The sequence below is a fragment of the Mustelus asterias genome, chromosome 3, assembly GCF_964213995.1.
Source record: "Mustelus asterias chromosome 3, sMusAst1.hap1.1, whole genome shotgun sequence".
Lineage (NCBI taxonomy): Eukaryota > Metazoa > Chordata > Chondrichthyes > Carcharhiniformes > Triakidae > Mustelus > Mustelus asterias.
Window position 1 is genome coordinate 127,433,337 of NC_135803.1, and position 25,202 is coordinate 127,458,538.

The 25,202-nt window shown below is 41.8% G+C and overlaps 1 protein-coding gene across 16 annotated transcripts in view; it reads right to left on the minus strand.

Moving 5' to 3' along the window:
* slmapa (sarcolemma associated protein a) overlaps nt 1–25,202 on the minus strand; it is a 192,019-nt gene that overhangs the window by 101,135 nt on the left and 65,682 nt on the right. For all 16 annotated transcript variants that reach the window (XM_078209584.1, XM_078209581.1, XM_078209574.1 and 13 more), the window contains exons 3-6: nt 18,401–18,473; nt 12,982–13,018; nt 6,527–6,589; nt 5,468–5,563 (exon numbers count right to left, since the gene is read on the minus strand). In XM_078209584.1, the coding sequence (XP_078065710.1) occupies nt 5,468–5,563; nt 6,527–6,589; nt 12,982–13,018; nt 18,401–18,473 (269 nt within the window). The remainder of the gene's footprint in view (nt 1–5,467; nt 5,564–6,526; nt 6,590–12,981; nt 13,019–18,400; nt 18,474–25,202) is intronic.

Genomic DNA, 25,202 nt, shown 5'->3' on the forward strand with positions numbered 1-25,202 from the left:
AGTAAGTACAGTTCATCCCGGCACACACAACTGTACAACAAAACTTAAAAACAAAATCTGGAATAAAAGCAAAATGCTGCAGATGTTGGAATTCTGAAATAAAACAAAAAAATGTTGGAAACAATCAACAGGTTAGGTAGCATCTGCAGAAAAGAGAAACATCTGGGTTCAATTATTAGATTATATCATGTTGGCTCCCAAAAATAATGGCAGTGATTCTAGAAGCCCAAACACAACTATATTCATTTCTGTTTTATAATACATGGCACAAAGGGCCCCAAAATGCAGACAGCTAACCTGATGGACAAAAGTAATTATTACTGTGTTCTTCCTATACATTAGTTTTGGAAAAAGACTGAAGTCCCGCAGAGGAATCAATTTAAGTTAAGAATGACAGCATACCATTAAGTAAAAGGCTAATTTCACTTGAATTATTTTCCAAATTTACAAATTCACTCCTGTATTATGAAATGAAAGAAACAGGGTAAGAGCCATAAGTTCTACGTTACACAATATTCTAAAGCACAGCATGAGAGACAGAAAGATACATCAGACAGACAAGTCAGACATACAGAGAAAGAAATGCATTAAAGAGAGAGAATGCAAATAAATTAACAGGCTTCATTTTCAGAAATTTATTTGGACACTTTGACAAACTTTGCAAGGTCAAAACACTTAAACGCACAAAAGTTCCAAAGACAATTCATGAGATTGTGATTGCACACCAAGAGGACACATCGGCATAATTTTAGGGGGAGATCAAAAATTCTGGATTTTCATTTTCGACTGCGGGTGTTTCGATCAACAGCCATCTCACAAACTTTAAATTGGATATGGGAGCTAGTGATATGGTCCTGTCAGAGAAAGAACTGTGGCTGAGAGATCTCTGGCTTCGAACAAAAAGCACACCATTTTATAGGCTTAGAGGAATTTGACTTCTAGTCACACGCATGATTTTGGAATCACTAAGGTGTGGCAGCAAATGAATCTTCAAGCTGATATTTGTTATTCATAACCAGTCTTTTTCTCTCTTCAGCAGAGATGCCTATGTAGCCCTGAATCTCCTCAAAACAGCAGACGATGTAAAGGCAACCTCTGTCATAAATTATATATCACTGCAAGTTTCCAAGAGCTCAAACAAGGAGTACCACCCTGACCGGGACTTAGTTCAGAACTGTCTTCTCTCTGCAACACCAATTTGTCCATTTGCATTGGAAAGCCCTCATTGGTCAGACTAGCCAACAACTCATATGATTAAAAGATGCCTCTAGTGGAGAATAGACAAGAGAGCAGCCAATAACCAGCAGCAACAGAGCCTACCTCTCCTCTGACAGTAGTGTGAACAAGATAAGGTCGTGTCATAAGGCCTCCAGGCCACCTGACACTATGAACCCAGAGACCTGAAGGGGGAATATGGGTAATAACAATGATGTAAACATAAGAACAAGGAGCAGGAGTAGGCCATCTGGCCCCTTGAGCCTGCTCCGCCATTCAATAAGATCATGGCTGATCGTTTTGTGGACTCAGCTCCACTTATCCACCCACTCATCATAACCCTTAATTCCTTTACTGTTCAAAAATTTATCTATCCTTGCCTTAAAAACATTCAATGAGGCAGCCTCAACTGCTTCACTGGGCAGGGAATTCCACAACCCTTTGTGTGAAGAAGTTCCTCCTCAACTCAGTCCTAAATCTACTTCCCCTTATTTTGAGGCTATGCCCCCTAGTTCTAGTTTCACCCGCCAGTGGAAACAATTTCCCTGCTTCTATCTCATCTATTCCCTTCATAATCTTATATGTTTCTATAAGATCTCCCCTCATTCTTCTGAGTTCCAATGAGTATAGCCCCAGTCTACGCAGTCTCTCCTCATAAGCCAACCCTCTCAACTCCGGAATCAATCTAGTGAATCTCTTCTGTACCCCCTCCAGTGCCAGTATATCCTTACTCAAGTAAGGAGACCAAAACTGTACACAGTACTCCACCTTATACAGCTGCAACATGGCCTCACCAGCACCTTATACAGCTGCAACATAACCTCGCTGTTTTTAAACTCCATCTCTCTAGGAATGAAGGACAAAATTGCATTTGCCTTCTTAATTACCTGCTGTACCTGCAAACCAACTCCTTGAGATTCCTGCACAAGGACACCCAGGTCCCTCTGCACAGCAGCATGTTACAATTTTTTACCATTCAAATAATAGTCCATTTTGCTGTTATTCCTACCAAAATGGATGACCTCACATTTACCATAAATACATGGGATAAATGAGAATAACTTGAAAAACATTGAATAAAGATTTGGAAGGAGGTGTAGTATATAGAGCTGGCACACACAGGGTTAACATGGGGTCAAGTACAGTACCGTCCACACAGTGATGCAGGAGAACACATGACTCACACCCAGGTAGTGTTGGACAGAGTTGTGGGCATAAGCAAGCATGGAGACAGCTCCTCACTTGAACCCTGTACTGCACATAGTTCTTGTAGTTAATAAATACATGCAGTTAACCTACTTAAGAATACAAAGAGTTCATTCAGATATACCAAACAGTTTTTAACACCCTGTAACACTGCCTTAATGACTATTGTCTGGTGGTTCTGACATCCATCATTATGAAGTGCTTCAAAAGATGGCTTCAAAATGGCATGAATCAATTCCAGCCTCTCAGATTGTCTGCATCCACTACAGTTCGCCTGCCGCCACAACAGGTCCACAGCAGACGCCATCTCCCTGGCCCTACACTCAACCCTGGAACACCTAGATAACAAAGACATCTATGTCAGACTCCTATTTATTGATTACAGCTCAGCCTTCAACACCATTATTCCTACAAAACGTATCTCCAAACTCCGTGGCCTGGGGCTCAGCTCCTCCCTCTGCGACTGGATCTTAGGTTTCCTAACCCATAGACCGCAGTAAAGATAGGCGACAACCCCTCCTCCACGATCATCCTCAATACTGGTGCCCCACAAAGCTGTGCCCTTAGCCCCTTACTATACTCCTTATACACCTATGACTGTGTGGTCAAATTCCCCTCCAATTCAATTTTCAAGTTTCCTGATGACACCACTATAGTGGGTTGTATCTCAAACAATGATGAGACAGAGTACCGGAAAGAGATAGAGAATCTGGTGAACTGGTGCGACGACAATAATCTCTCCCTCATTGTCAACAAAACAAAGGAGACAGTCATCGACTTCACAAAGCATAGTGGAGGACATGCCCCTGTCTAGTCCTTCCTGTGGGGGAGCACTTCAGCAGTCACGGGCATTCAGCCTTGGATCTTCAGGTAAGCGTTCTCCAAGGCGGCCTTCACGACACACGACAGCGCAGAGTCGCTGAGCAGAAACTGATAGCCAAGTTCCGTACACATGAGGACGGCCTAAACCGGGATTTTGGATTTATGTCACATGATCAGTAACCCCCACAGCTTGTAGAATCTCACTGGCTGTTCTGTCTGGAGACAATACACATCTCTTTAACCTGTGTTGAATGCTCCCTCCACCCACATTATCTTAAGACCTGGCTGGCTGTAGAGATTTGCATTCTAATTAGTATTCTGTAACTTGTTTTCTGTGTCTGTGCACTGTTGGAGAACAGATATCCACTCCATCTGACGAAGGAGCTGTGCTCCGAAAGCTTATGGTATTTGCTACCAAATAAACCTGTTGGACTTTAACCTGGTGTTGTGAGACTTCTTACCCTGTCTAGATCAACAGGGACAAAGTGGAAATGGTCGTGAGCTTCAATTTTCTAGGTATCCAGATCACCAACAACCTGTCCTGGTCCCTTCATGCCGACGCTATAGTTAAGGAAGCCCACCAATGCCTTTACTTTCTCAGGCGGCTAAGGAAATTTGGCATATCCGCTAAGACTCTCATCAACTTTTACAGATGCACCATAGAAAGCATTCTTTCTGGTTGTATCACAGCTTGGTATGGCTTCTGTTTTGTCTAAGACCGCAAAAGCTCAGTCGATCACACAAACCAGCCTCCCATCCATTGACTCTGTCTATACTTCCTGATGCCTCGAAAAAACAGCCAGCATAGTCAAGGATCCCACGCACCCCGGACATACTCCCTTCCATCTTCTTCAGTCAGGGAAAAGATACAAAAATCTGAGGACACATACCAATCTACTCAAGAACAGCTTCTTCCCTGCTGCCATCAAGACTTTTGAATGGACCTACCTTGTATTAAGTTGATCTTTATAGTCTAGCTATGACAGTAACACTACATTCTGCACTCTCTCCCTTCTTTCTCTAAGTATAGTATGTTTTGTCTGTATAGCGCACAAGAAACAATACTTTCCACTGTATACCAATACATGTGACAATAATAAATCCAATCAAATATTTTTGGGAAACTTCTGAGACAATGGTACAGGGATAGATAGAATAGGAACGTTCAGAGATTTCTATGATTAAATTTGGAAGAGTTGAGCCAAAAGCAGTACCTGATAGCATTTGATGTGGTCCAGTCAGAGTTGCGATGAACGCTTACATGATTTGTGCACCAGATAATCAAAAAGATTGTTGCTTTCTCAACAATCTCAAGTCTTCAACCTTTGGACTTTAGAATGGAAACATGGGGAGGACTATATTAGGGGGAAATGATACGAATGTGCAGAAGTAAAATCATTTTTTAAAATGCACATTGTAGCTTGCGAAGATACAAATTTCCTTTTCCAATCTGTGTAGATTTGGTGTATTTTGTATATGGTGGATTTGCCATCCTAAATTGCCCCTTAGTGTCCAAAGATATGTAGGTTAGATGGAATAGCCATGGGAAATGTGCAGGGTTATGGGGAAAGGCCTGGGTAAGATGCTCTTTCGGAGAGTTGGTGCAGACTCAATGGGCTGAATGGCTTCCTTCTGCACTGTAGGGATTCTATGGTTCTAAAACACACTGCTTGGAATTCAAACATACATACTAACTGCCACAGGTACATGTCATATTCACTGTTTTCTTCTGTATTAGCCTATGTTTTACACGCAAACACACTCCTGGTCGCTTAAGAGAAAAAACAAAATTTATCCAAATACAGCTGCTGAAATTTGACCTTTCACTTGTCTTGAAATAATTTTGAGAATCAACCAAACAGATACTATTAGAGGCTGAGGAACAATGTTTCTCAGTTTGTCTGAAATACTCCTACAGTGTGATGGAAAGTAGTACACGTATGCTCAGGTTGTGGGCTTTGCCTTCAGCTGACAGAATCAAAACTTTGAACAAAAAAAATCTTTGAGGTGCCGAGGATTTCAGATAATAAATGGAAGCATGGCAAAACTGTCAGACGTTTCAAAACTCGGACACTTTAAAAGGTTTTTCTGGTGAACTGAATCACATCTTTCTCCACTGCATCAAAATAAAATGACAAATTTCATTATTTCCTTCTTACAATACATTGTAAGAATTATATCCTAAAGAGAGATATTTACAAATTGTGTTCAATGTTGAAAGTACCTGCCAACTACTGTCTGATGCCTCTTGGGTGTTGGCTAGTAACCGCTGAAGGGTGGCCAATTTCTGTTCCAGCATCTGTTCTCGATGTAAGGCCTCCTGACATTTGGAAATCAACAATACTTTAATGTACTAGTATATTAGAAAAACTTTAACGTATTAGTATATCAGGCAGTGTTTAATCAAAAGATCTTTGATAAAAATAACCTGAATCACATGGTGAGATAGCATTCAATTTGTTCCACGTCACATAATACATAAGTGGGTGGCTGGAAACAAAACACTCAATTGTTTTTTCTGGTCTATCCTTTTCACCTGAAGGAAACTGAAATCTCTTATTACTTTCTATAGTTTGAATAACTCAAGTTATTCATAATAGTCAGCTAGTGATTGATGAATGACAAAAATATACTTTTACCCTTATTTCTCCTGTAAATCCTGTCTTCAGATTTCATTACATCTCATTAGTTCTATTCCTTTTTTCAGCCTTTCAATCATCCCCCTGCCTTGTTTAATAGTTCTAGATTTGCAAAGCATTGTACATCTAATTATTTCCATCTTATACTCTTCCTTCCGCTTCAACCATACTCTCATGTTGACAATGGCAACAATTTAACTAACTTTGGATATTTTCTTCATGTATTTGTGCACAAGCATTCATGATTCCTGTCAAAGTTTTTGATACACTATCTGCTTGTCCTAATTTTGCTTCTTGGTCAATGACCATTATTTACTCATTTACATTTACCAAAGCATCAGTTCATCTTTTCTATTCTGCTCTTCACCTCCCTCATTCATGTGAATCTAAAATTCTCATTTTTATTATATGTAATTAGGCCTTTGTTTCCATTTGCCCTAAGTGCTGCCTTCAAATGTTAATAGAAGGATACAGTTTATAAAACGTTCCATTAGCTACACAGTTGAATAGGTAATTCTTGATGCCTGTAATATGTGAACAGGCTGATGACTAATGGTTTATTTTGTGAACAAGAAAAGACTATATAATTAAATAAACTGCATTGCTAGAATAGTAAACAGCAGCAGAAGAACTGGTGGTATTACCTGTAAATACTGAGAGAGCTGGAATAGTTCCTGAGAGTACATACTGGGAGAATTAGCAGCTACCTGGGGAATTGAAGGAGACACGTATTCAATATAATTGTTTTTAAGCATTATGACATAATTGAGGCACTAAAACAATAAATACGTTCGGAACAGGCTCATTCATTTTGTTTATCAGCACAGAGTGAAATTACTCTTTTGGGAGACGGAGAGGTGAGAAAACAAGGATTCAACAAGGAGCCAATTAAAAATAACCACTTTCTTGGGACAGAACTTGAGGAACTTCCAAAATCAAAAAGCATACCTTGTCGTATGTAAACAGATGCCGTTTCAGCATTTCTCAGTGCAGTTAATTGGTTAATATACTTGAGCAATTTGTTTTTGCTCCTCTCACCTATTAAGGTGCAACTAAAAATAATGGGGCTTGATTTTTAATCTGGCATCAGGGACCCAATGCCTAGATAATTTCCTGACCCGGCCCACAACATCGCCAGTGCTGTTATGCTATTTCCAAATGTAAAATAAGTAATTGACCTGGGGGGCAAGTTTGGTACTCAATTAGTGCCGCCATGAGCAGATTGAAGGTGGCACATAAATACCATGGGCCTTTCAAAAAAGTAAGTGGCAGCCATGACTGGCCATTTGCTGAGGACATGTCGCAGCAGGGTACTGATTAGGCCAATATTGGCATGGGCAGGCATCAACAAGCAGTGCTAAGGTTTACTGATGCTTCTCGAGGGACTGACGGAGCTCACTGTAGACCAGAGCACTAATGTCCAAGACTAACTGCCTGGATAAGCGCAGCCTCCTTAGACATTGGTGATCTGTCATTTGCAGGTAACTGACTTGAGAGAGGTACACTTGATGTCTTGGGTATCATCATCTTCTCCTTGAAAACCCGTTGGTCTCCACCTGTGCAAGTGGCGTGTTGGTATTGTCAATGGACTAGCAATCCAGAGATCCTGGGTAATTCTCTGGGGACCGGGGTTTGAATCCCACCAAGGTAGATTGAATTCAATAAAAAAAATCTGGAATTAAAAGTCGACTGATGACCATGGAGTCGTGACTGTTATAAAAACCCTTCTGGTTCAGTAATGTCCTTTAGAGAAGGAAATCTGCCACCCTGACCTGGTCTGGACTACATGTGACTCTAGGCCCACAGCAATGCCCTCTGAAATGGCCGAGCTCTCAGGTTTTTGTGAAATTACTCTTTTGGGAGACGGAGAGGTGAGAAAACAAGGATTCAACAAGGAGCCAATTAAAAATAACCACTTTCTTGGGACAGAACTTGAGGAACTTCCAAAATCAAAAAGCATACCTTGTCGTATGTAAACAGATGCCGTTTCAGCATTTCTCAGTGCAGTTAATTGGTTAATATACATGAGCAATTTGTTTTTGCTCCTCTCACCTATTAAGGTGCAACTAAAAATAATGGGGCTTGATTTTTAATCTGGCATCAGGGACCCAATGCCTAGATAATTTCCTGACCCGGCCCACAGCATCGCCAGTGCTGTTATGCTATTTCAGTTCAAGGGCAATTAGGGATGGGCAATAAGTGCTGGCCCAGCCAGTGATGCCCATATCCCCAGGACAAATAAAACAAAAAGAGGATAGCTAAAGCTCCTCTTTACTACTCCATCAAATGTCAGAGTAGCTTGTTCCCATCTCCACCCATCAGCTGGCTCGCATTTGTTCAACAGGGCTTACTCTGCCAACCTCTGCTGAGCTAGTGATGCCAATAGCCTGGCATCCCTATCAGGATGCCAACCTCTCACTGGTGAGAAACACAAACCTCTCAACACCGGTAGTGGCAACTCTATCACTGTTTGAGCAGACAAGCTTTATTCTGCCTTTTTAAAAAGTATCAATTAGTTTTAATAGCTCCCCACTGCTGACGCATTCCAGGTGCTGTGTGCTCTGCCTGACAACTGAAAATTCAAAACTGATTCTGAGGCCTGTGAATGAGCTCAACAATGAGCTCAAGTAGCACGTAACTGAAGGTATGCTGATTTTAGAATTTATCCACCACAGCCCTGCCCTCCCTTTGAAAATCACATCACCTTTTGTAGGCGACAAGCTAAGTGTCGCCCTCTGGGAATGTGATTTTCAAAATGTATTCCCACCCATCAGCCTTTAAAATCCAGCCCATAGTGTGGATCAGCCAGAATATCTACAACAGAATTATCTTATTTGTACTTATCAAAACATATATATGAACCAACTCTCTCCCGATGGTTAGCGATCGGAGATGGGAGGAAAATTGGAGGCGGGGTGCGGCGATGGTGGAGGGGGCGTGATATTGATGCAGAGGTTGGGATGGTCAGAAGGGGTGGGCTTGGGGAGAATCCCATGGTGAAATAGGGCACTACTGGGCAATTGCCATGCAAACCTTTACCTGGAAAGTTCCATGAGGGATTCCCCAATGCATCTTTGATGTACCGCCCCAAGATCTAATGCTGGGGAGCTCAGAAGTTACAGCCCATAATTTTTCACCAAAGAAAAACAACAGCTATCTATTCAAAATAAATACAGTCAATTAAATAACTATGCAACTATCCAACAACGAATATTTAGTATTGTTGTAATAGCTTCATGCAAGACATTCAGAATGAAGGACAATATCGACTTTAGTGAAAGAAGCTGCCATAGGATTCACATTATCATAAGTTCTGGACTTTACAAGATGATTGTGTTTAAAAATATCTCTGCCTCGAGATAAAATTGGGAATTCCAGAAGCACTCCAGCATGGAGACATGTCTATGTGGCCTAGTTGCTATGGGAGCAAAACTCAAACAGAGACCTATCGAAATATCAAGTGACAATTTTCACCCCGGGACAACTGCTTTTTAAAACACAGGAAGAGAGACAAAGCAGCTACGGCTGTATGGAAAAGCAAAGGAGCTACTGCTGTTAGGAGCAGAGAAAGACTGTTTTGTGTTAACAACCAACCAGGATGCTCATGATAGTTGATTTTATGTTTGAAAGGAAAGGGATAGAACGAATGGGAGTTTTGGGAATTTAAGGAACAAGGAGTTGATCCTTATTGGCAAAAATCACATCCGAAAGATTTCAACTGAATTTTGAAGGATACTGGACAATTCAACCTTGCACAACAGGGAGAAGTGAGCCTGCAGGAGAATTGGGAGTAACACTGGACGTATTTTTGTCATGCTGCACATTTGCAAGAAGTGCAGCGTACAGCAAAAATGGTAATAAGGTACAAACATGTGAACAAGAATCAGGATTAGGCCATTCAGCCCCTTGAGTCTACTCTGCCACTCAATAAGATCATGGCTGATCTGATAATAACCTCAAATCTGCAGTTTGCTTACTCCCAATAATCCATCACCCCCATGGTTACCACTCTGCTTCCACAACATTTTCAGGAAGAGAGTTTCAAAGACCCACAACCCTGAGTGGAAAAAAATTTCACCTCATCTCCATTTTAAATAGGCCACTCATTATTTTTAAGCAACGACCCCTAGTACTAAATTATACCACAAGAAGAAACATCCTCTCCACAATCACCCTGTAGATCCCTCAGGATCGTATTGTGTTTCAATCAAGTCACCTCTTACTCTTCCAAACTCTAGCGGATGAATCTAGATTGTAGCACTTAGCTAATGCGAAAGTACTTTTTCCTCTAGTTTGGTGCATGAGTTGTCTGTTAATTAATATTTGATCAATGTTGATTCTTAGTTATGTTATAGATAAAATGTGAATCTTGTCACATGGTTAATGACCATTAGTAATTTGGGAAATTCATCTCTTTTTCAAAGTTATTGGTCTGTACAAGGAACATAACAACATGGAACATCCTAATTGGATGGGAAAAAGCCTTTTGACAAATCAAGCCCATTCCCTCCTATATATATCATCAAAAGTACATCACAGCAGTCACCAAACCAAAGTGAAAGCTTCAAACTAGGTAAAATTTCTGAAAAGATATTTTAAAGAGGCTCCTTCCAAATATTCTAGTATTGAATAAAATATCAAAATCTCCAAATCTATCTGCCTAAATTTCTCCCCGTAACCTTCAATCTCACTTTACACCAGATAAATATGCAAGAACAAAATACTGCTGATGCTTGAAATTTGAACTAAAAACTGAAAATGTTGGAAATAATCAGCGGATTTGGCAGAAGTTCTGAAATTTGAACTAAATTTAGGCAATTAGATTTGGAGCACTTTTGATATTTTATGCTATATATAAAAAACAAGAGTATTTGGAGGTAGTCTCTTTGAAATATCTTTTCAGAAATTTTATCTAGTTTGAAGCTTTCGCTTTGGTTCGGAGACTGCTGCGATGTACTTTTGAAAATCATGCAAGTTGCTTAACATCTCATCTCTCAACAGGATACACCTATGCAATTGAACATACAAGACTCCATGGCACTTTTCAAAGAACAGCAGAGTTTTTCTAGTATCCTGGACACTTTCATCCCTCAACTATCAGCGCCAAAACAATAGTCATTGCTACGTGTAGGACTTTGCTGTACATAGATTTTCCTTTAAAATAATAGCGCCGATACTTCAATTGCGATTCACTGATTGCAAAAACAACTGGACACCCGGATAACTTGAAAAGTGTTATATCTTCCTTTAAAAGAGCTTAGTGAATTCACACCGACTCTGATTCCAAATAAAATTTGCTCGAGAGAAAAACATCAATTGGCAAATTAGCAGAAGGTTTAAGTTAGATAGTGAGATAAATTTAACATTGTAAGCAGTGCTATTAGCTTTAAGGAAATTAATGTATAAAATAGATGTCGAACAATCCATCTGCATCATCGGATTCAGAGGAGACCTTAAACTGCAAGAATTCCAGTTGTTCATAATGAAAAGAATCTTCAGTTTGCCTTGTTCTGCTTCTATAGTTGTCTCAAAAGTGGAACATTTCCTTCCACTGACAGTGAAATTGTAAAGATACTCTTCATGGTTGCATTGCAGTTTTAACATAATGATCAGATTAAATCTCACCTTCAGTTAAAGGCAAGACATAAAACAGGACACCTATTTTTTTTTTAAAAATAGTATGCTACACTGATCCAACACATTAAAGAAATATTCATGAGAAAAATAGAAGTGTCACACGGAAGTACTTACCAATTCTGACACTTTCTCAAGACTTCCTCTTGCATACAAAGGCTGAAAACTGTTGGATGATCAGTTCCATTGTTCAGAAGGGAGCCCAAAGAAAACTGTCTCTAAGCTGAGGCAAGTACCTCCATGTGACAAACTTTTCATAAAATTAGATACTTTTAATAATCTTATCCAGGGACAAAACCCTCCAGACTATTATGAACAAAAGCACCGCAGACTAATTTTCCATACATACTATAAGCACTTGATCTAAGAATGTAGGTTCCAATTAACCCAATTAATTTGTGTCCGATAATGCAGTGTCCTAATTTCATTACAGTGCCCAAAAATAACTTTGATGACAAGATATATGCAATTATTATTAATTCATCAGCAATAGAATGGTTCTGCACTTTCTGAATCTCACATCAATTTATTAATCTAAACATCCAAGCAACTGGTCACCTCGTTGTTCACAGGTATCTATTTTAGTACCGCCTGTCAAAAAAATCTCATTACCTTTGAGTCCAGGTAACTCAGCTGACAACCATTTAATGACACATATAATTTAAATTGCGAAAAGATGATATATTTAACTGATAAAAATTGGAAATCTTGGCTACAAAGTAAGATAGAAAGTACGTGTGAATTGAGTCCAATCCCTCCAAAAGATTTGCATTAATATTGAATCCCATATAGTGTTTCTTGTGCCAGTACTTTAAGTGCTGCATTTTGTCAAATGTTACATGATATTTGTTGCAACTGTACTTTAGCAGCTGCTGAGTGAGATTCGAAGTTTGTTCAAAGCTCCACTCAAACAAAGTATCTCTGAAATCAGCACAAGACTGTATTAACAATATTTGAAAAGCATTTTCAGTCAGTTTAATTTCACAGGAAGTACTTTTACTAGGGCATCCATATTCCAAGAGTAATGAAATCATTTTATTTCTGGGAAACTGAAAACTATAAACGCTCAGTATACTGAATTGCTAGACCAATATCTTACTATTCTTAGATAGCAATCCTTTATTACAACTGGTACAATACTAATTTATGCATAAAACATTTTAAATAATTCAAACATACGAATTAAGAACAAGAGTAGGCCACTTGGCCCTTTGAACCTGCTCTGCCATTCAATAAGTTCACGGCTGATCTGATTTCAACCTCAATTCCACATTCCTGCGACCTCGATGATTTTTCAAAGTCAAATCATCACTTAATAACACGCATTCAAATTTACATACTGTTTACAATCTTATACTGTAGGTTGGTAATATTCAAACCCATGTGCTTACCAGAATATTTCAATAGATCAGTTACATTTATTGCTTTAACATTGGTAAAAGTCTATATTATAAAGGCCACTCACCTTTTCAATTGGAAGTGGTAAAGGAGTCTGGATGACACTAAAAGACAAGAGATACCATATAAGATAAAACTGCAAAAACCATCTTCACTACCAAAGTCAAACTTCTTTAATTCCTCTCCATGTTCGTGGAAATTTTAGAATGAATACACCTGAAAGAGTTCAAGTCAGAAAAAAATCATCGAGCAACTCGCTTGAATATGTAATCCATTGGAAGTCTGTAAATGCACTTCGGAAGTGAATGACTTGCTTGTGGTGAAGTTTTCCTGCAGCAACTGCAACATCTTCATCAGATGTATCACTGAGCTTTGTTTATCATTCACTGCCTTTCAACAGGGGAAGCATAATAGACTAGAATTTATTTTCTGGAAGGTATAAATCTGAAAGATTTCCAGGCCATTTAATAAATTACATTATCTAAATATCAGAACATTGCACTGAAAGAAACTGTCGATATGGCACTCATATTCAAGGACCATACAATCTTGAATATTTCCAGAAATACTTTAAAAGTTAGGCTCTATTTTGATCATTATTCCAAGAGTGGATTACATTTGGTCCTATGAGTAATCAATATCTGAACTATTTAGCCCTCTCTGGACTAACAATTATAAAAGAGCAGAGTAGAAGTCATAACACCCACTTAGACAGATAAAGAGTGGAGGGGGAAAGAATAAGAAAATAAAACAAATGTCCAGAAAACCAATGTACTCTCCTGCTCCTCTTGAAATAGTGCCATATAATCTTCAAACAAACTTCAAAAGTAAATTTTAAAACACAAAAGGATTATTCTATATGATGACATTCCATTAACTTCCCGAGAATTAGTATTAAACTGACAAGTTTGCAGCTACCTGGTTTTGCTCTGCCATTCTTCTTAAATAGTGAACTGACATTTGAAATTTTCTAATCCATTGGTACAATTACTGAACCTTGTGAGTTTGAAAAATTACAAATAATGCATCTGCATTTCCTTCATTTACTTCGATGAATAACTTGGGTGGAAACCATCAAGTCCAGGGGATCTTCATCACTTATTTTTGAAAAGTTATAATAAACTAACTAAATTTCTCTTGATGGCATCTTTTCAAAGTATTTATTTAACCTGCCCACAATCTATGTTCCATCACAGTCTCATCTGCATGGGTCATTGATGAACAACATTTTTATACATTCATTAAAACATTGGCTGTTGGCTTTAATATCCCGTGCAATTATTTTCATATTCATTTTTAAACAGAAGCTCTTCTGAAGTCATTTCGGTTTCTTCTACTTGCTCTAGCACAAGCCTTGTCTCTTAGCTATTATAATGGATCTCAGAAAAATGTTTTCATGGTGGAATGATGATGTTTTGAATGTTCCATACTCAAAACATTTTTAAATGAGATGGTTGGCACAGTGCACTATCACACTACCAGCAGAGACCTACAAAACAACTTCCAGTGAAATTAGCTTAAATCCCCATGACACACACACAGACACACACTTACCCTACTGTTCTTTTTCTCCATGAAGCATCTCCCCCACTGCCACAGCTGTTGGCAAATGCAGTGCTTCATGCATTTCAGTCCTTCACATACCTCATATACCTCTATGTGCCAGGCTCCAGCCACCAATCAACCCACTGATCAATTTAGTAAGTGCAAAAGACTAAAACTGCCTATTATTATACTAAATTATTTAACCCAGGGCTGAAGTTTGAACCCAGCCCAGACCAGTGGGCTGAAAACATCCTTCTAAATACCAGTTGTTATAGTCCTTCATATTAGTGCAATCTCAATGCAGCTTTCAATGGGAATTGGACAGAATGTTCCCGACTTTTCTTTAATCCGTAATTTTAGAAGGCCAGAGGATGGATTGGTTGGTGAAAGCAAAATGTTACACTTCTGCAGGTGGGATTTTGTTCTGAATTGGGTTAAGGACAAAACAGAGTAAAAATGACTTGAGTCTGCATCGAGTATGTACTGCAGCTACTCGTTACGAACACCGGAGAGCTGAAACAGCAAAGTCATCCATCTCCCACTACAAACATCCTACAGAGTAGCTTTACAATCTTCAGAGCTTTGATTCTTCATTTCCTTTGATTGAAATAAAGTTCAAACTATTGTAAAGTCAATTCTCAAAATAAATTGGAGTAAATGACGTGCATATTTTGGTTGTACCCAGAGTTACTATTTGGTGCTTGGTAATGTACAATGTTGAAATTAATAGTTGTCATTTGTTAAATCTCTGTTTTCTTTAAGAGAATAGAAAATTACTGACAAATATCCTTCATAAATGATAACTTGTTAGGAAGGAATGTCTCCCTCTTTGTACAGGAGCAGTTAATTGAAACAAAACAAAAAATTAGGATTGAAGTTAACTTTAAAAACAGGCACGGGTTGAAAATTTCCTGAAGCAACGAAACAAATAAAAATAAAGACACAGCATTCCAAATTAGAAACAGAAATTATTGGTACCAGTTATCAGGCAATTATGAAGCAGCAACCTATCAATTAAAAATATTAGTGAAGTTACACAACACTTCTCAGGGAAAAATAATAATTTCTACAATCTGACATTTCTCCATCTTGAATTCCCAATAATTAAATATACTCACACAAATGAATTTGAAGTACTATGCAGATATTAGCACACACACTTGAATTAAAATGTATATTTGTCCAAGAGTAAAATATACTACATACAACAGCTGAAATCCATCAACATCTTATTGCAATCAGACTGCTGAAGCTTTGAATAAAAGATTGGTTCATATAAAGAACAAAGCTGATTAAGCACAATGCAAACAAATTCAGGTTATTCCCATGCAAGGCACATGTAAAACAGGAATGCTTTGTGGGTGACTACAGAACGCCATTTCTGGTTCATGAGGGAGAAGCAGGCACAGCATAAGGAGGAGAAAATGTTAATCCAGTTCTGACCATTTTTCTCATTAGTCTAAATGTAACACATTATTAAAATCAAGTAACTAAAATAACTCAAGTAGCTTTAAATTTGAGAGAGCTAATTACTTTATTATCCACAAGGGCACACGCAATGATCTTTCACTATTATATATACAGGTGCTGAGAGAAGTCCCAAATTTCAATAGCTGAGATATTCGTCGAAGATGTGTGGCGGTAACTCAAGCTAAGAAAAGATTCAAAACCTTAATTCAGCTCCATGGTTTGAAAACAGCACAAAATATTGCAGAATACTGGTTCAACTGTCATAGAGTGTTTTCCTTTAAGCACTAAGATTTGATAAACTGAGTTCAAACTCAGATGGATGCCCAGCACACCAAAAAAATGCACTGCTTCCTGTGGAGTTACAGTAACATTAAATGGTGCACCAATATAGAGCATCACAAGGCATTTTTTGACAGATGTATATAATCTGTTCTAAACAATCAAAATGCAGGTACTGCAAATATTTACAAACAAAACATAGCTCCTCACATCATCTTGAAGGAGTCAACATTTTAACTAATTTGTTTCCCTAAGTTGTTTTAAAAATAGTGTAGACAAGTCACCATTCTGTAAATAAGAACGTCAATGGCGTGATTTGCTACTCTTATCCTCACCGGCACACTTTCCAGCAAGTCTTTGCAGGGATAAAATGAGCGAGGAATAGATTTGGGCAGGAACAGAAGGAATGCTATTGTAGAAATTAGTTCATTACATAGTTTTACAACTGACTTTGGTAGGAAGAGGTCAGTTCTGTCGAATTTGCAAGAGGGAAAAATAGCGATAGGTTTAGAAAACTTCAATCACATCCCACCTAATAATCTTGGGCCTCAATTTACATGGCAGACAAAATGTCTACATGTTGTTTTTCCATAATAAATGTTGGCAGAAGTGTCAATTCAAACTATTATAGAGAAATAATGGTAATTTTTAAAGACTTCATAACGCTTATAAATTCACACATATATAACATATACATATAAAATCCGACAATGCATACAGATAGATAGATATAGACAAAAACTTATTCAGTTGATTAAATTAACATAAATAGGTACAAATTAAATGTTGAGTCTCAGCTGTTTGGTGATCATTTGAATGCTAACTTGGTCCATTCAATTGGACAAAGGTTTCCTCTCATGTTTATAATATGAATCATTGGAAACATAACACTAAATTAAGATTTCAGAATAAGATTATTCTCATTAATACTAATAGAAATAATTCATTCACTTTAAATATGTATTCATAATGCAAATTGCATCTTTCTTAAAAAACCTCGGTGGTGGGGGGGGGGGGGGGGGGGGGGGAATAAAAGGTCATTTTTACTATTCCTCTTTAATGGAAATTACTAGTTACAACTTGCAAAGAATTATTCAAATACAGCTATTTTCAAGAAAAGCCTAGCTATACACTGAAGAAACAGATGCTTTAAAACCCAGTCACAGTGCAAATTTAGGATTAAAATTTGAGGCAACCTATTTTGCTTTTGCTACTATATTAGTAAAGGCCTGTCAAAACAAACATTGATCTGGGAAAAATCAAAATCAAAACTACTTCTTATTGAAACCCGAAATATTTAAAAAAACCAGAAAATGCTGGAGACACTAAGGTTAGAGGAATAGAGGAAGATGTCGGGGGCAATTCTCCCAGCCCACTGCGCTGCTCTAGCAGTGGGTTGGGAAGTATAAGCGGAGGCTGTGCAGTGGGCTTCCCGCTGGGAGCCACGGCCTCCACATCTATCCAGCCGCCGGAATTCCAGCATCGGCAGCTCTGTGCTGGAAATCAGCACGGAGCTGATTTAAATATCAAAATCTGTATTTAAATGTGATTAGCAGGTCCGGGACTGAAATCTCTCGGTCCGCTAGCCTCTCCCCCACTGCCAGCAGTGTCTCACTCCAGCAGGGTTTACAAAAGCTCCCCACTAATGGGGAGCTGGTGGCCAGACCCCGCTGGAGTGAAGGAGGTTGGGGGTAAGGGGGGTTTCCCCTGGGAACTGCCAGCTTGGCAGTGCTAGCCTGGCTCCCTGGCATTGCCCAAGGGGAAAAGTGGCAATGCCCAGGGCACCTTGGTACCGCCCACCAGTGGGGGGGGGGTCTCAGGGCTGACCTGGACATGTCCGGGTGGCCAGTGATGGGGTTGCAGGGCTGGCCAGCAATCGGGAGGCTGGCAGTGTGGAGCCACTGTGCATGCGCCGATCTCGGCCCACTCAGCGCTATGTTGCTGGCCTCTCCAGTGGGAATAGGCACCACCCCCAGCTTTTCATTGTGATTCATGCTAGGGCACTCTAATGCACAGAGTGTAGGAGATTCATTTTGAGCACTTGGAAGTTTTTTGGGAGAATTCCACCAGTCTTGTTTAAGAGTTAGCAGAAAAAAAGCACACAGAACTTAGACACTTGCAGGGTTTTTAAAAAGATGCTGCACAAACATAATGCACACCTCTCCCACCCTTAACTTGTTGGACATACTTACTCAGATCTCCGCCGGCCTTCCATACCATCTGGCATAAAGAGCTTGACTGTAGATACTATGCACCCATGAGTCACTAGAAACAACCATTTAAAAATCAATACAGTATATAGAATTGAATACTAAATTCTAGACGTAAAATGTATATTATATCATACATGTTGCAGCTTAAAATTGGCAGTTGGAGTCACTTTTTCTAATGAACAGACATTTGCTATGAACCCAATCTCGAAATTAGGTAACACTTATTTCCTCTTTAATGTATTGCATTAGCTGCAGAGAATTGTAATTTTTCTTCCTTCCTGTTACTAAAGCAAAACAGTTACTTTTTGAAGGGGGGAGGAGGAGGAGGAGGAAAGAGTGAAAGGAGAATAATAAAAAATAGCCCAAGCACTTTACAGAGTAAAGAGGACTGAACACAGAACCCTGGCAATCAAGTTAGTCAAGGAGATGGACATCTTAGTTGAAAAAATAGGTTTTAAGAAGAATTAATTTTCTTTCATGTTGTAATGGTTAATTGACTCTAAATTAATCTATGACTGTAGAGACTGTAGAGAGTTAAAGGGCTTTCCAAAAGGAAGGAATACACTGATGGCCAAGGTTAGAGGATCTAAGGCAACTCCTTGGACGCAAGACTGAAGGAGGTCAAAAGTTGACTGGGATGGTTACAAGTCCAAAAGTGATAAAAATATGGACAAGAATTTGGTTGTATGAGGATAAAGTATGAGTGCAGGTTGAAATAAACTGTTTAAGTAATGGCTAGGAATGAAATTTAAAATTCAATTTACTTTGAATTTCATGCCAAAGCTTTACAGCGCCTGATTCAGCTGGGGGTGGAAATGGAATCAATGGTAAAGGAATCAATACTCACATTGTGTCCCAGTCACCAATCAACATCATGCTCCCCCAACACCCACAAAGCATCCCGGTTTTAATCACTTCACTCTGCCTTCAACTAAAGCCCCGAGCTCTGGAATGCCCTCCCTAAATCTGTCCGCTTCTCTTTCTGTCTTTCAAGATGTTCCTTAAAAACTACCCCTTTGACCAAAGTTTTGGTTATCTTCCCTCATATCTCCTTATGTGATTCAGTGTCAAATTTTGCTTTACAATACTCCTGTGAAGAGCCTTGTAATTTTTTTTCATGCTAACAATGCTATATAAATACACTTTGTTGCTGCTTTAATGATGGTGGCTGACAATGATGCCTTCAGTCTCAATGTTCAGTTGGTGGAAATTTTCATTTACTGACTAAGTCAGTTAGACAGCATGACAGCACAAAAATAATTGGCAGCAGACAAATTGTTTCAAACAATTATTTGAATCGGAGTTGAGTTTTGAGTTGAGACTTGAAACATTGGTTCTATTCTTTCTCCACAGATGCTGTCTGGCCTGCTGAGATTTTCCAACAATGTATCTTATACCCAGGGCCCTGCACTTCCCTAGGGGTCCATAAAAAGATTTCAGGGAGTCTGCAAATTGGTTTGTTCCATCAACAATCTCCCCTGCTCCCTTCTGTATTGAGACTATTGGAATAGCCTCAGTGCACATGCATGTTTTCACTGTTGGATGCCATGTGCAGCATAATTCAGCGAGTTCCTCTTGCACCTTACTGGCTTTTACGCCAGTATATTGGCAATTTTTAAAATTTCAACTTTCATACATGTAACCCACTTACTGCTTTTAGCTATTTATTTCAATAGGGGGAGTTAGAATGAAACCAGAGCTAAGGAAGGGAAAATCAGTGAATGTGGTGAACTATCGTTGGTTCCCACTGGATAGTACTGAGCCAGGGTCTGGCCAGTACTACAAGGATGTACATATGTTACTGTTGGGTTGTGCTACTTGTTGCTGTTGGGGTTAGGGTGGGGTTGTTACACCTTTGTATTGTAGTGTTGTGGTACATCCCAGTCGGGCTCCGCCTCCTGGGAGAGGTATAAAAGTCCCTGCTCTGGCTGGTACCCCTCAGTCTGGGATCGTGTATATAATTATTGGCTGCTTCATTACAGTAAATAAAAGCCTTTATTTCCCGAGCATCTAGCCTCGTGTTTGATAACGCGCATCAATTTTATTTACTGTTGTTAAAACTCTCGTCGAAAAAAAAGAGTATGGAGCAGATCCTGAAGCCGGAACGCCTTACATTAGATCCACGTGCGGTGGGCGCCTCTAACACCTTCGACCACCGGCTGAAGTGCTTCGAAGACTACCTGGCAGCCTCCGCAGCAGTCACCACAGATGATGACAGACTCCGGGTCCTCCATGCGAGGGTAAGCGACACTGTCTACCTCGCGATCCGTGCGGCCACCGATTATACAAAGGCCCTCGAGCTTCTGAGTAAGCGTTATATCAAACCGCCCAATGAAATACACGCTCGTTACCTCTTAGCCACTCGACGACGGCAGTCTGGCGAAACGATGGAGGAATATGCGAACGAGCTCCTACAGCTAGCCAGGGGCTGTAACTGCAAAGCTGTGTCGGCTGAGCAGAGCATGAACGACCTCGCCCGAGATGCATTTGTGGCGGGAGTCGGATCGTCGTACATTCGACTTAAACTATTGGAGAAAGGTAACCTTGACCTTACCCAGGCAATCGAGCTAGCAGAGATGCTGGAGACGGCCTCCAAAAGCTTAGTATTGTATCCGGAAGACCACGTGGCAGGAGCAGTCGCCAATCCCTCCTCGTCCCTCTGGTTCGAAATGCTGCGTAATGGCGTGCTCACACTCGGGCCAGACGACGGCAGCAGCTCCGGGCGGCCCGCGGTGTTACTTCTGTGGGGGAGCGAAGCATACTCGGCAACGGTGTCCCGCTAAGGCTGTGTTGTGCTCCGCCTGCGGTAAGAAAGGGCACTATTCGAAAGTGTGCCGGTCTAAATCTAGGAACGGTAGCGCGGCCTGCGATTCTTCAGAGCTCGGCTCTTCGTCGTCGAAATCATCGAGGGGTTCGTCCACGTGCAAGGCCAGGACGACGCCATTACGGTCGATGGAGTCGGAGGTGTGTGACCACCAGGGGTCGCTGAGTTTGGCGCCATCACCCACGTGCGACTTATGGGAGCGGCCATGTTGGTCGGCACCGACCGCGAACGACCAGCAGGGGTCCTCCTCGTCGATTTCAGCTGCCTGCAGTGGCGCTCAGGAACCAACGGTGGCGTCGATCATCCTGGACCAGGCCAAGCCTCATAGACTTGACAAATCTATGATGGATATCCAGGTAAATGACCACGTGATTTATTGTCTGTTTGACAGCGGGAGCACTGAGAGCTTTATCCACCCAGACACTGTGAAGCGGTGTGGACTCCGGATTCAACCTGCCAAACAGACAATCTCTGTGGCATCGAGGTCCCGGTCTGTCACCGTGCTAGGGAATTGCGTGGTAACTTTAACGGTGCAAGGCACAGTTTACGAGCGTTTCAAGCTCCTAATGTTGCCGTACCTTTGCGCGCCAATACTTCTCGGACTAAACTTCATGGTCCGCTTGAGGAGTGTAACCCTACAGTACGGTGGGCCACTCCCTTCACTGGCAGTGGGAGAACAGCAGCAGCCTCCAAATTGCCCAACGCGCCCCGCCTGTAGCCTCTCGACGCTGAAGATCACCACACCCTCCCTGTTCCAGAATCTTGTGCCAGGCTGCAAGCCCATCACGACTAAAAGTAGGCGTTACAGCGCTGAGGATCGGATCTTCATTAGATCTGAGGTTCAACGGCTCCTCAAAGAAAGAATCATACAACCCAGCGCTAGTCCGTGGAGGGCGCAGGTCGTGGTGGTCAAGAGCGGGAACAAACCCCGGATGGTCATTGACTATAGTCAGACCATTAATCGATATACGCAGCTGGATGCGTATCCTCTCCCGCGCATATCTGATATGGTCAATCAGATTGCACAGTACCGGGTGTTCTCCACCATAGACCTCAAGTCTGCCTACCACCAACTCCCCATTCGCCCAGAGGACCGACAATACACGGCTTTTGAGGCGAATGGTCGCTTGTATCACTTTCTCAGAGTTCCTTTTGGTGTCACCAATGGGGTCTCGGTCTTCCAGCATGCTATGGACCGAATGGTGGACCAGAACGGGCTGCGAGCTACCTTCCCGTACCTGGATAATGTCACCATCTGCGGCCATGACCAGCAGGACCACGACACGAATCTCCTGAATTTCCTACGCACTGCACCTCGCCTGAACTTGACCTACAACAGGGAGAAGTGTGTGTTTCGTACGCGCCGTTTAGCCATCCTAGGATACATGGTGGAAAACGGGGTCATTGGCCCTGATCCAGACTGTATGCGCCCCCTTTCTGAACTTCCCTTGCCTGCTAGTGCAAAAGCACTGAGAAGATGCTTAGGCTTCTTCTCTTATTATGCACAGTGGGTTCCCAATTACGCGGACAAAGCCCGTCCGCTCATTAAGTCCACGACTTTTCCCCTAACGCCAGAGGCCCGGTTGGCCTTCGATAAATTAAAAGCCGACATCGCGAAAGCCACGATGCACGCTGTTGACGAGTCCATCCCCTTTCAGGGGGAGAGCGATGCATCTGATTTTGCCCTGGCCGCCACACTTAACCAGGCAGGCAGGCCCGTCGCATTTTTTTCCCGCACCCTCCAAGGCCCCGAAATCCGGCATTCAGCAGTGGAAAAGGAGGCCCAGGCCATTGTGGAGGCCGTCAGGCACTGGCGCCATTACTTGGCGGGAAAACGGTTCACCCTGATCAGCGGTCCGTGGCGTTCATGTTTAATAACACGCAGAGGGGCAAGATCAAGAATGACAAGATCTTGCGGTGGAGAATTGAACTCTCCACCTATAACTACGACATCATGTACCGTCCAGGGAAACTCAATGAGCCCTCGGATGCCCTCTCGCGTGGAACATGCGCCAGTATACAGGAGGACCGTTTGCAGGCTCTCCATAATGACCTATGCCATCCTGGGGTCACTCGGCTCTACCACTTTATAAAAGCCCGCAACCTGCCCTACTCGGTGGAGGACGTCAGGTCCGTAACAAGAAGCTGTCGGGTTTGCGCGGAATGCAAACCGCACTTTTACCGACCTGACCGGGCACATTTTATCAAGGCCACTCGTCCCTTCGAGAGACTGAGTGTCGATTTTAAGGGCCCCCTTCCCTCAACAGATTGGAATGTGTACTTCCTCAATATCATTGACGAGTACTCTAGGTTCCCTTTTGTTGTTCCCTGCTCTGATACATCCGCTGCCACGGTTATCAAGGCATTGCGTGATCTCTTTACCCTGTTCGGGTACCCCGGCTACATCCATAGCGACAGGGGCTCGTCGTTCATGAGCGATGACTTGAGGCAATTCCTGCTCTCATACGGGATTGCCTCTAGTAGGACCACGAGCTACAACCCTAGGGGTAACGGACAGGTGGAACGTGAGAATGCTACAGTCTGGAAGGCTGTCTTACTGGCGTTGAAGTCAAAACGTCTTCCAGTCTCCCGTTGGCAAGAGGTGCTCCCTGATGCGCTCCATTCTATTCGCTCCCTCCTGTGTACGGCAACCAATGCTACTCCCCATGAGAGGATGTTTTCATTCCCTCGGAAGTCTTCCTCGCGGACCTCATTACCGTCTTGGTTGACGTACTCAGGACCCGTCCTTCTGCGGTGACATGTAAGGGCCCGCAAGTCCGACCCGTTGGTTGAACAGGTCCATCTCCTCCACGCCAACCCTCAGTATGCCTATGTGGCATACCCTGACGGGCGAGAGGACACGGTCTCGATCCGAGACCTGGTGCCAGCAGGGGACGTAGCAACTCCTGTCGCTCCCATACCCCCTGTTACAAACCCCTTAACTCTTGTTTCTCCCCCGGACACGGCGCGGGCAGCATCGGGACCATTGCTTAACCCTTTTACTCCCGTGTACAGCTTGCCTGAGTCCAGAGGATGGTCGCCACTGCAGGGCGTGTCAGGACCCCATGGACTACCGTCACCTCAGGGTCAACCGGCCTGCGAGTCCGTGGAAGAACAGCTGGACGCCGCCTTGGGGAGAACGCCACCGCAAGTGCCTACTCCGGTGTCACCGCCGGTATTGAGGAGGTCACAACGACGGTGCGGTCCCCCTGACCGTCTGAACTTATAGACTGATGACACTTTATTCTGTTTTTTGTACCCCGCCGGCCTTTGTTCTCAAAGGAGGGGTGAATGTGGTGAACCATCGTTGGTCCCCACTGGATAGTACTGAGCCAGGGTCTGGCCAGTACTACAAGGATGTACATATGTTACTGTTGGGTTGTGCTACTTGTTGCTGTTGGGGTTAGGGTGGGGTTGTTACACCTTTGCACTGTAGTGTTGTGGTACATCCCAGTCGGGCTCCGCCTCCTGGGAGAGGTATAAAAGTCCCTGCTCTGGCTGGTACCCCTCAGTCTGGGATCGTGTATATAATTATTGGCTGCTTCATTACAGTAAATAAAAGCCTTTATTTCCCGAGCATCTAGCCTCGTGTTTGATAACGCGCATCAGTGAATTAGTCTAGCTATGGTAGCAAGCCTGGAATTTAAGCCCAGTCTGACCAAGTATGCACAAAACAAGACTATAGTGATGCCAGTGCTTGCTGCTACATAAGATAAAGGTGTACAGTGTTAGGGTAATGTATTAGCATGGATAGAGGATTGGTTAACTAACAGAAAACAAAGAGTGGGGGTAAATGGGTGTTTTTCTGGTTGGCGATCAGTGACTAGTGAGGTGCCTCAGGGATCAGTGTTGGGACCACAATTGTTTATGATTTACATAGATGACTTGGAGTTGGGGACCAAGTGTAGTGTGTCAAAATTTGCAGATGACACTAAGATGGGTGGAAGAGCAAAGTGT